We start from the raw sequence: 12,617 nt of genomic DNA on the forward strand, positions 1-12,617 counted from the left end.
ATAGTTTTTAGAGCGCACACCAAGCAGATTACTGGCTTAGGTGTATGTCCATAGTGGCATGGGGCGGATTTATATCTGTACCCTCTTTTCAACCTAACCTAGCACACCGGGAAGTGCAGATAGTATACAAAGAATCCCACAGCTAGACTCCGACCAGATTCCACCATCTATCAAAAGTTTTTCGAGTCATTGAAGAGCACTATAAGGAACCTGGAGGACTCAATTACTGCCTCCATTGACTCGTAAAGACAGATCGATAACACCGCAATCGCCGACTTCATCTCGCTCAATCCAATCCAACCAATGGCAGCCAACAACATTGACCAGGTGGAATACTCACCGGACAGGGGCTGCCACCTCAGTGTACGTGTACGCACTTCAGCTCGCTCATGTACTAGTTTGGGATAACTTGCACATGGCCCTGTCTGCTTCCACAAATCCTCGATTCAACAACAATTGCAATCTCTTACCCGGGTAGGAAAGAGACCTGTTTTGCTAACCGGTTTATATGAAAATTGCATTCGAATAGAACGCAATTTACCCTATATATTTATTATACATATGTAAAGCTTAAAAAAAACATCAAAAACAAACAAACAGAATATAGATATGTAGGTTTATAATTTCCTTTTGTGATGAGCGAACGAACAATGCTAAATAGAGCATCCTTTGAAATGTAACTGGCGTATCTTCATGAAGCTTTGTAATACTTCGTCGGTCACTGATCTACGAGCTCGTTGATGCTGCTCAACAATAGGCGTAATAGTCTGCAAAAGAAATACGGAATTAACAATCACTTCATCATTCGCTATTCCAGGCAAACCTTACCTCAATGGCCTTCTTTTTTATGTCTCCCGACAGCAATTCGCCCTTCAAATAAGCTAAACGAATCTCCTCCAATTTGGCATCATCTTCCATGAAAAAGTTTAGCAATTGGAAGGAAACATCAATATCCGGATTGCCACCTAGTTTTTGGTGTTCCTCCTTTGTAGCGCGACCACCAGAGAAAGCGTATTTATTGATTTTATCGGCAATTTGCTTAGGTGTATCGGTCAAAAACACTGCAGAATTCTCCTCACTTGCGGACATTTTCGATTTAGGACCCTGCAATGCAGGAAAGAATGTCGAATGTATTAAAGCGCATTTGGGGAAACCCAAACGTGGCGCCACATCGCGACACATGCGGAAATATGGATCTTGATCAATGGCGCAAGGGACTAAACAATGAACTTTCTGGTTGCCAAAAATAAAAGGAAATGTAGTGGATAGAGCTGGTGCTGCCTGCACAATCGGAAAAGCAATCTTTCCCACCAAATCGGAATCAGTGAAACCAAATAAACCTCTAACTGAATTGAAAGTCACACATTTTTGCATACGAATTATATTCTGATAAAAAGCTGGACATTGCCTGAAATAAAAAAAAAATATTTTTTTTATACTAACAAAACGAAATTTACCGATTTGATTCATTATGTTTGCAGACAAAAATAAAAATTAGTTATATTTATTATCACAATAAATTTGTATGATATTTTTCCCCTACCAATAGAAAATTGGTCATAAATAGCATGCCATTGACGGATGTTTAAAATCTTGGCTAGGGCTTCTCATTAGTCCCGTTGTCTGGGAAACCGTTGAGAAATTTTGAAAACGGGCAAAAATAGGATTTTTTTCTGAGAAGGGGTCACAAAACGGTTGTACGTACCGAATTGACCCGATGGATTCCTTCATCGGCAAGTGCTGCCGCCTCAGTGTACAACACACTGCTACAACAACAACAAGCGCAGAGTATGTACACCATGTGTTGGAGAAGTTACAGGGTATTGTGGTGGTGCTTATATAGGGGAGCAAGGAGTGCTCCGAGAGCAGCGCTGAATACAATACTTCATCTGAAGCTTTTGCATTTGTACGTGGATTGCGCAGAGCTGAAGACTGCCTTCAGACCGAGGCATGAATGGGGGCACCGGAGCAGGGGTATTTGTTGAATTCCTAGAATTTAGGGAGTCACATAGACTTCTAAATGGATGCAGTGTCGTTCAGGCAGAGATTTTTCTGATACTCAGGGCCTTGGATTTGGCTCTGAGTTAGGAGCGGCGCCATAACAGAATGTTACGATTTATGTTAACAGTCGGGCGTCGCTGAAGTCCCTGGCTGCGGGTCACGTGAGTTCGATCTTCCTTGTTTCACCAGTAGCCAAGACACTTGAGCGAGCCTCGTTGAAGAATTTCCATTCGCCGAGCATCAGCATGGATTTTGAAGACTGTACAGCACAATAACTGCTTTGCATGCCACCGCCACATAGCTCTTATATATACTCGTATATGAGAGCTATATCTCCCGGCACGACATGACTGGGAGCAACACATGGGTTGGAACTCTAAGCTACTACTTGTATTGGGTTCATCGTCAACAAGAGAAGCTCAGCTGACAGCTACCAGGCGGGTCCACAGGTCGCGAAGAGTGAAATGCTGCTATTGCGGCCGCGGACAATCAGCGCTATCGAGTAGAGATCCGCCTTTTAATAACCAATGGTCTTAACGTTCCAGTGGCGATCGGTCGTATGGACCAGAACGATATCGCTCACTGGTTTAAGCTTGACGAGGATCACTAACTCCACATACCAATGTGGCTACAACAAGCGTTTTCGACCACATCCGTACATGTTTTGATAATCATAGAGGAAAGTTTTGTTGCAAAATTTTGAGATCGGTTAAAAATTGCGCCTGCCAAAGCCCACGAAGTGAAAATCGGTCGAAACATTCGTATGGGAGTTATGCAAGCTTCTAAATATATGAACCGATTTCTTTGAAATACATCATTGATGTCAAGAGTCTCAAGAGAATTCTTTGTGGGGATCATCTATTTTCAATTTCAAGATGATCGGAAATAATGTGCGTAATGTACTTTGTACACATATTGACATGCACAGACGGCCGGACATACCTAAACCGAATCAGAAAGATATGTTGGGTCGATCCGTATACTTATCAATGGGTCTAGCTCTCTTTCTTTTGGATGTTACATTCAAATTCACTAAGTTATAATACCCTATACCACAGACCAGCAAAATGTTTGCTTCCAAAGATGTAGAAAAAATGTAGTTTTTGGGGATATGGATGTACTCCAAAACTGCCCCAAATTTCTTCTACACCCTTTTCAGCGAATTTTATGCTCTTTTTTATAGCTGTTAAGGATCAATATTTTCAATGTTGTTTTTTAAATTTCAATGATTTTAGCAAAAAGTAAGAAAAACGTAAAGTCGACATAAAAGAAAATTACCATAGAAGCTTCAAGTGAAAAATCGACCAAAAATTCTGCAAGAGTATGACGAAATCCCTTTTTAAGCAAATGCACAGCACACGACTAAGGATATGTCGCTTTGAAGCTACAAAACATGCAATCCATTTATAATTCCCCCAATGAATATTCTTGTTGTGGCCACAGCGGAGGTGGCGATCCTCATCAAGCTCTTATAGGCGAGCAACCCCGTTCCGGTCTGTACGACCAATCGCCGCGGGAACATGATGGTCATTGGTATCGAACATTGTAGGCACCCAGCATTTACGCAAGAGCCTTTGCCACCCGACCTCTCAATGAGACTCTCTCCGATCGATACCGCTGATTGTCCGCGACTGCCGTTGCAGCTACTCCGTATGTGGACGCGTCCAGTAGCTCACAGCTTCTCGTGACAGGAATGAACACCGCACAGATTGGACCTCAAAAGCTCCCGCCTATGTGGTGCTCACAGCTATTCCGTGCCGGGTCCAGAAGCATTTAAAGTTAGCATAGTCAATGCTATTCTACATTACTTCCAAAGATATGGGGAAAAAAAAAACAAAGTTCGTCGCTAAAATGCTGTTTATTTATAATAACTTTCAATCTATTTTGCTGGGACGTTTTATTGTAGGTTATAATAAAAAAAGAGTCAAACACTCTTATTATGTATATCGTAGTCGTATTTTGATTATGGATTCGGTTAAATGTCTGAAATTTATGCATGACATCCAACCAGCATAACTAGCGTTTGGCATACACCCACGTTTCCCCAACATTGAACAAAATCATGTAAAAATTGACTATTCTTGAGTCTTAAGATTCAAACTGAAAGACTAATATGGGGACTAAATGAACTTATGGACCTATCTGTGATCTATAAAGTTTGATTCTTGGGTATCCTTACTGCATTTCGTAGAACAAATTTCAGAACGGGCAAACGTAAGCTTCTAAAGGTTTAAGAAATCAAACAATGATAGGCTTATAAGGGATACATATCAAAATATGAACCGATTTACTTCATTTGTCAATTATTTCAAGATGGGTAGATACACTTATGAGCACTAAGCTCAATACTTCGATGTGTCAAAAATGAAATGATAAGATTACTATGCCTCCATACTATGGTGAAGGGTATAAAAACATAGTATTTCCTATTAATAATAAATTACTGGTTTATATTCTTACACATATCTCTTCAATGTTTATTTTATCTTCTAAATAATTTTTTTTTTCACTTACTTTATGATATCGAATTATACAGAAATTGATTTTTCTAGGTACTTTCCCGTAAAGCAAATGGATTGCTTTTGTCTCTGGGTACATATATCATTCGTTTTCTTAGAAATAATCGATACAAACACCCATATAAACACACAGAGAACTATTAAAATTCCAGGCACTTCCCTCAAAATTGAATCAAGAGTTGGTGTAGAATTTCTTGTCGGAAACAAACATTGCGTTCAACCGCATTATGGGTATGTGTGAATGATAACACGGAACAACATTTTTTTTATAACTTAGTGCATTTGCTTGTAACACCCAGAAGGAAGAGAGATAGACGCATTGATGAGTATACCGATCGACTCAGAATATCTTTCCGATTCGATTTAGCTATGTCCGTCTGTTTGTCTGTCCATGTTTATAATTTGTGTACAAACTACACATCGCGATTTTCATCTGACCGTCTTCAATTTTGGCACATAATCGGTTCAGTTTTGGATATAGCTCCGTCCGATATGGACTGTCGTCCGATTCTATCGCAATTCGGCGAGAAGGATTTTCTCTTGATTCTCGGCATTTCGGGTGAATTTCATAGAAATCGGTTCAGATTTAGATATAGCTCTCATATGTATATCGCACGATTTTCTCTCCTGGAGCCAATGCAAGCTCAATCTTCCAAAATCTGAAGCAATAAAGTTCATCCGATTTTGAGAAATACTTGCAATAATGTGCCCATTTGTTAACCGAGTCTCTCGAAATCTGGGAGGAAGGATTTTCTTATGACTCTCAGTATTACTGGTGAATTTCATAGAAATCAGTATAGATTTAGCTCCCATATAAAGTTCATCCGATTTTGAGAAATACTTGCAATAATGTGCCCATTTGTTAACCGAGTCTCTCGAAATCTGGCAGGAAGGATTTTCTTATGACTCTTAGTATTACTGATGAATTTCATAGAAATCCGTATAGATTTAGATATATTGGGTTGCCCAAAAAGTAATTGCGGATTTTTTAAAAGAAAGTAAATGCATTTTTAATAAAACTTAGAATGAACTTTAATCAAATATACTTTTTTTACACTTTTTTTCTAAAGCAACCTAAAAGTCACAGCTGATAACTGACAGAAGAAAGAATGCAATTACAGAGTCACAAGCTGTGAAAAAATTTGTCAACGCCGACTATATGAAAAATCCGCAATTACTTTTTGGGCAACCCAATAGTTCCCATATATGTACTTCGCCCGATTTTCACTTCAAGAACCACTGCAGGCGCATTTATTGACCAATCTTGCCAAAATTTTCGCACAACGCTTTCCTCGACGACAACCACATTCGTACTGAGAAGGCTCACAGATGTTGGGCACATTATGTAGACGGGCCGTAGGCTCGAAATGGGGCCTGAACCTAGGATAGTCCAGGATAGTCTACAGCAACGTGATTAGACCAATACTTACTTACGTCTCAGTAGTTTGGTGGCTGCTAGCCGCAGCCATTGCAGCTATAAACCTTAAGGCGATGGGAGAATGGATTGAGGATGGAAGCAGCTCATACCATCGCTGTATAATCGAGGCGGCGATAGGAAACCTGGAAGGATGGGGAGAGGTTTCCGATTGGATATCTGAGACGACACTTGAGATCGAGTGCGACGCACTGCTGCCATCGCCACAGTCTTGGATTGACGGAACCCTAGTACTGCCATCTGGAAGATCATGTTACACGGATGGATCAAAGCTAGAGGACAGAGTGGGCCTGGGGGTATACATTGGAAACCCAGGAACTGACATCTGTTTTAGATTGCCTGACCATAATACGGTCCTGCAGGCGGAAATCCGAGCGCTCACGGAATGTGTGAAGTGGTGTGGTGCTAGCGCGAGGACGTCGAGTGCGAACATCTTTACGGACAGTAAAATTGCCATAAGGGCAATAACAACCAGGACGGTAAGGTCACGAACAGTCTTGCAGTGTAAGGAGATTAACACCTTCTCTGAGGATGGGAAAATTCGCATCGTTTGAGTGCCGGGCCATAACGGAGTAAGGGGAAATGAAAGGGCAGACGGTGAAGGCCAGAGGACAGCAATCAATAAACTTGGTTAACCCGAAGACTTTCGTGTCGACGCAATCCGAGTTAAGGGAGTGGGCGACGAATGCGCATGCAACATTGTGGAACAGCGAAACGTTCGGTAGGACGGCGAAAATCCTATGGGGGGGACCCAGATCGTGAGAAGACGAGGCTATTACTGAAAGGAAGCAAGAAGGAGGTCAGTATAGCTATTGGTATCATAACGGGACACATAGGACTTCGAGCTCACTTATGTAAAATCGGTGCGGCAAGTGATAGCATGTTTAGGGCATGCGGGGAAGATGATGAGACGTTGGAGCATTTCCTTTGTCATTGTCCGGCTTTCGCGTACAACAGATACCGGTACTTAGGTGGAGACACAATATCAGACATGAACCAACTTAGGGGAGTGGCATTGAAAACCATTAAGGATTTTGTAAGTAGTACGGAATTCCTGTTCTTTTTAGAGGTTACTTTATAGTTTTTAGAGCGCACAACAAGCCGATTACTGGCTTAGGTGTATGTCCATAATGGCATGGGACGGATTAATATATGCACCCTCTTTTCAACCTAACCTAACCTGTGGAAAATTATAGGGACACTTCTGGTTTTTACACGAAAAAATGGTAAAATTAGAAAAAAAGAGGCAAGTTTTGAGTTACGAATGTACCCAAATTGTGTTCTAACAGAGTCACTTAACGATCTCTTGTATTTAAAAAGGCTTTGTATAACCCCATGCATAGAGTCGGTTCCGTTCTGGCGAACTAAAACTGGTATAACTACCTATGAAGCTTAAATGAGTAACCAAAAATTGATCTGAGTTGGACGAAAGTGATCTTCTAATTTGAGTTCAAACGACATTCCGCAGATTTTCAATCGAATTTAGATTCGGAAACTTTGAAAGCCACTCCAAGACAGACATTTTATTGCTTCTATGCCAAAAATGTCTGTATTAAGAAGTGTGGTTAAGGCTCTTATTCAGTTGGAAAATTTATTTGGCTTGCCTGCGGTCTTCAGATAATGTAAGGATACAGCCCCGAAAATGTCAACATTATCCAACCCAATATGTTTCCAAAGACATGTTTCACAGTTAATACAGTATACTTGGGGTTTGCTATAGCTTTAGGTGGTCTAATTACATTATATAATCGCCTATTTGGGCGATTTTTAGCTATCAGACCAAAGAATATTGCGCCATTCTTCTTTTGCCCATCTAAAAATAACATCTTTGACTATTTCGAATATATCAACCTATGTTCAATAATTTATTTTGACAACATAGGCATCTTTTTAATTTGTTTAGCCTCGCAATTTTCCCATTTTCTGACACAGGATTCTGGTTTGGTTGTTGTTGTAGCAGTGTGTTGCACATGAAGGACTTGCTGATGAAGGACTTCATTGGGTCAATCCGGTACGTACAAACGGCTGCCATGGGATTTATTATGGTTTGGGTTTCCATTTCACAACATTTTCCATTAGAATTTTCGAAACTGTAAGCAATTCGGCCTTTTTCCGATACTAATTTTCCACCCGGCACGGGAAAATTAGTACTATCTCTGCGAGAGTACTTTCTCTGAGTACTGAGGAGACAGCCCGTCGCAGTTCGGAGGGTGGCATTCTGACAGATCTGAGTATTATACCACTACGTGTCACAAAGCTGACGAGACCGCACTGGCGCTGCCACAGACCGGCCAATTGCTTTGTACGTGGTCAACAAGGTTTCTTTGTCAGTGTGGCAGTTCACTGAAGCGGCGATTGGTATACTCTCTGAAGCCAGCCCAATCGGCCTTCTTCTGATTGCTAAACGTCCGACGGTCAGAGTTTATGAAGTTCGGTGGTCGGTCGATGGTAAGAATTATGGGGAGGTGGTCTGACACCAAAGAGTTGACGGCTTGCCAGAATACGTCACTCAGGAAATCAGGGAATGCAATGGAAATGTCTGGCGAGCTGCTGCACTTCCTCGTAATACTAGTGGAAGCATTCTAATTCACCGTGCAAAACGTGATACCTTCAATCTGCTCTGCCAAAGCTATGCCACGCTGGTCCTTACCTAGGGGAGAATGCCATGAAGTGTGATTAGCATTAAAGTCCCCTAATACCAGACGATTATGGGCAGATAGTAACCCACTTATGTCGGGACTTGTATACCTCTATCTCGGCAGTACCGGACCTGACTGCTATCCCCATGCACTCCATGTAGGGGTAACTAGCGCCATGGGCAGGCAAGATGGGTCTACATTCCACGGAATGGTGTATCACGAAGGTCAATCCCCCATCTCCATTCCTTGAGCGATCCTTACGTGGCACATTGTATCCGTGACAACTGTGCAAGTTGCAGGTGTTGCTCAGCTTTGTCTCCTGAATCGCTGCGCCCAATATATTTCTCCGAGTCATGAAATCCACAATATTGGGGCTGGGATGCTGCTGTTGCGTATATTGCCGCACGGGAGAGGTCGGGGACAGCTGGTTGTCCCCTATACTGCATTTACAGTTACTTCGTATAGTGCATACCACTATCCCCAACCTGTAGACGCGCCCAGCTAAGCTTCTCATGATAACGAAGAACAGCACACAGATTTGAGCTCAAAGTTCCAGCCTTTGTGATGCTCATAGTTATCCCGTGCGGGGTTGGCAATCAGTTGTGGCCAAAAGCTAAATTTCTAGTGTTTATTTATAAATAACGGTTAGAATCCCATCTCTACACACAGACTGATTTTTTCTTCATTTTTATGGCTTAATGATAAACCTTTGTTGTTTAGTGTAAATTTTATGTATTGTTTTTCTTATTTTTAATTGCTTTGGAGAATGGTTTTTGGAGAGAACAAACACATTCATCCCAAACAAAAAAAAAAAAGGAAGCTGTTGGAAGATATTAAGATTATTTGTGTTTTTAATGAGCCCTCATTTGCTGGCTGGCTGGCTCGTAAGCATTTCAATAAAAAAAGCTGACTAAGATATTGGTTAGGTAATTTCCCTTGGATATCAGTGACTGCAAAAAATATATCGACATCGGCAAATGAAGTCTACTGTCTTTGTTGATATGTGGCACCAATGTGGTGCCACAAACACTTAATTGCCAATACTAATTATATAATTATCTTGTGGCCAGTATCAAATATATAAATAATTTTTTCCCTTGTGACGCGTGATACATGATGGAGGATTCTCTAGCAAAATTTCAATAGTTCCTTTTTTTCTTGAAATATATCCTTAAAGGGTATATATATATCACCTTAAACATTATGTTATTGAATTTTGGTCAATTGAAATTTTTAAATAATACCTTCTCTTGTTTAACAGATTCATTCGAACTTACCCCATAAATGTCAAGTCGTTAAAAATAAAGGTCTTCTCTAGATCAAATCCCATTGCTATGATGTCCTTGGCATTCTCATGGGCTAAATTAATAGCATCCTCTACTTTTAAATCCTTCCATAATGATTTTTCATCATCGGACATTTGAATTACCAAAGGCACATTAAAGGAATCTTGGAGGTATCTAAAAATTAACACAAAAACACATACATATTAGCGACACAATTTTTTGCAGAATTAAATGCATAGCTTTTGATTTTGCAAACTTACTTTGTTATTATGAAAGGTATTAGATGACCCATATGCATCGACTCCGAACTTGGCCCACGACCGGTGTATAAATAAAACGGTTTGCCCTTTTCCCATAATGTTAATATAACATCCAATTCCCGATGCGAGAAAAATATTCCTCGCCGAATCATGTGATGGGCTGGCTTCCCAGTTATCTTTTCTATGCGCTTTATCAAATTTTCATTAATGCGTGTTGAACCGAAGCGGTCTAGGGGAATATACCAAATAAATATATATACACAATTTAAATAAATAAAGCAGGCTGACTCATTAGCCAAACCAATACTTACCAATTAGCTTGTCGTAGTTAATGCCTGCATCACTGATACTTTCCACCGTCCATGGATTAACAATATCTTCATCTTCGACAGATATTTTTTGTACAGCACCACTTAGTTCATCACTCATTTTCTAAAAATTAGCGCACTCCTCTTTGCTCGAAACAATTTCTTTCTAATAGACGCACTTTTCTTTACTAAAATGAAAAGAAGCGATCGTACCTTCTTTTATATGCGGCGTGCCTTGAACGAATTGATGAATGATGACATATTACGTAGAAAATTCAAATAACGGTCAGTTCCCTCCAGTCAATCCTAGTGAATTATAAAAAAATTATAAAAGTACAAAGTACATGTATAAAAAAATGACGCCGTCAAGTACTGGCGAATATTTGATAAAGGTAGGTTTACAAAGGTAATTTTCAAGACAAATAAACTGAGTGGATGTCGAACAATAATCCAGGGGCCGAATTACCGCATACGTGAACGAGTAAAATTGTTCGAAAATTTTTGTTTTGTCATTACCGTATTCGTTAACGTATAAGCACTTTCGACATTCGAGATGTTGGCATTCGTTAACGAGAGCCCAATCGAGTATCAGCTGTTCCAAATCCACTCGTAAGCAATCGAATAAAATTGTTTTTGATATAAATAATTAAAACAAAAGTAAAAATGCAAGTTTTTTAATGTAATTATTGTATAATATGAAATAAATATATACATACTTATTTGTATTTAGGAATAGTTTATGCAAAATAAATGTGCTACAAAATCCAAATTATAGCCACATGAGAACTGAGGAGACAGCCGTACGATCTCTATACAGTCTGGAGGGGGTGGAATGGAGGAAAGGTAGAGGTTAAACAGTGCCGGAGATATCACCCCACCCTGTTTCGCTCTACGATGCTTCGACTTCTTATCCCTAAATTCCACAAAATGACTGGCGACCACACAAATAATTCTCGACCCAACGTTTTAAGCCTGGCTGTAGGGACGTGCTGGCGATGTCCTCAAATAATTTGGCATGGCTGACCGTGTCGAATGCCTTCGATAGGTCCAGTGCCACAAGGACCGCCCTATCACGAATCGCTCGAAATCGAATCTTTTTCGATTTGTCTCAAGGCGTTTTTAAAAATGTGGTCTCACGCGAACGGTTGTTAACAGCCAGCCAGGTTTTACGGTATTAAGATCTCAGATTTTCGTTTGCATTCTCTTTGTTCTCACACACGACACAAATTTCTTTGTGTGTGGTGGTAAAACGTCGATCAGTTTGATGACAAGATGGCGGATTGCACCATATGATTTGCAGAGCAAACCCAAGGACTTTCACAGTGCTGCCAAACGTACCTCAGGAACATCGACAAGGTAATTAACTCACTCCCACTAGCGTCAGCCAGCTGCGGTAAATTCGAAGCATTATACCAACACCTGCAAAACTTTATTAGACCTATTCATCGTCGATGATGCTAATAAAGTATTGCTGTACGAGTAGTTGTCGGTTCATCGTTTATAAAAACATGACCTAATATTCATGATTCATGAATTTGGTACGCGTATGGAGGTATCTACCGAGAAATATTAGGACTTTAAACATATTAATATACCTCAGTTAGAATTGGATATCTCGAATATGGTTTGGAACGAGATATATTACAAAACATCTGGAGACGATCAGCTCGCTTGTTTACCAAACAACATACAGCGGTCAAAAAAAGTATTCATCATTCAATGTTTTTTTTTTAATAAGTCTACAAAAGACAATTGGAATAAAAACATATTAAACTAATGATGCAGTAGTGCTTGTGTGATATATATGTACACAATTTCATTGTTTTTAAAGAAAAAAATAGTATTTATTGGAACAAAAAGGGCCATTTTACAGCTGAACACAAAAAATTAAACAAAAAAAGTATTCATCATTGCAAAAAAACAAAAAAATAAATAACATAATTTAAAAAAATTAATACTTTGTTATTCGACCACCGCATCTTATAACTTCTTTTAAACGGTTTGACATCGATTGGACTAATTTAGCGGTTATATTTTGGTCTATATTAGTCCATTCCTCCATTATCACCTGTTGCATTTGACTCTTGCTCGAAAAATTGCGCGTTCTCAATTTGCGTTCGAGATGTTCCCAAAGATGTTCAATTGGGTTCAAGTCGGGACTTTGAGGAG

General features: G+C 39.9%; 1 protein-coding gene across 1 annotated transcript; it reads right to left on the minus strand.

The window, feature by feature from the left end:
- Window positions 1–503: 503 nt before the first annotated feature.
- On the minus strand, window positions 504–11,093 carry LOC106091066 (tryptophan--tRNA ligase, cytoplasmic). The gene is made up of 6 exons (XM_013257478.2): window positions 10,965–11,093; window positions 10,452–10,754; window positions 10,141–10,369; window positions 9,872–10,054; window positions 829–1,408; window positions 504–767 (listed from the first exon to the last, which is right to left on the minus strand). Exons 2-6 carry the CDS (start codon window positions 10,567–10,569, stop codon window positions 654–656), a joined length of 1,224 nt encoding a protein of 407 aa, XP_013112932.1. The 5' UTR covers window positions 10,570–10,754; window positions 10,965–11,093; the 3' UTR covers window positions 504–653.
- Window positions 11,094–12,617: the final 1,524 nt, after the last annotated feature.

Source organism: Stomoxys calcitrans, chromosome 2, assembly GCF_963082655.1.
Source record: "Stomoxys calcitrans chromosome 2, idStoCalc2.1, whole genome shotgun sequence".
In the NCBI taxonomy this organism is placed as follows: Eukaryota; Metazoa; Arthropoda; class Insecta; order Diptera; family Muscidae; genus Stomoxys; species Stomoxys calcitrans.

Excerpts from the sequence above, each read along its gene's own strand:
- LOC106091066 (XM_013257478.2), bottom strand. The coding sequence starts at position 10,569 with ATGAGTGATGAACTAAGTGGTGCTGTACAAAAAATATCTGTCGAAGAT. Across the intron at positions 10,055-10,140 it reads ATACCTTTCATAATAACAAA|ATACCTCCAAGATTCCTTTA; the intron begins GTAAGTTTGCAA and ends GTTAATTTTTAG. Across the intron at positions 1,409-9,871 it reads AACGACTTGACATTTATGGG|GCAATGTCCAGCTTTTTATC; the intron begins GTAAGTTCGAAT and ends TTTTTATTTCAG.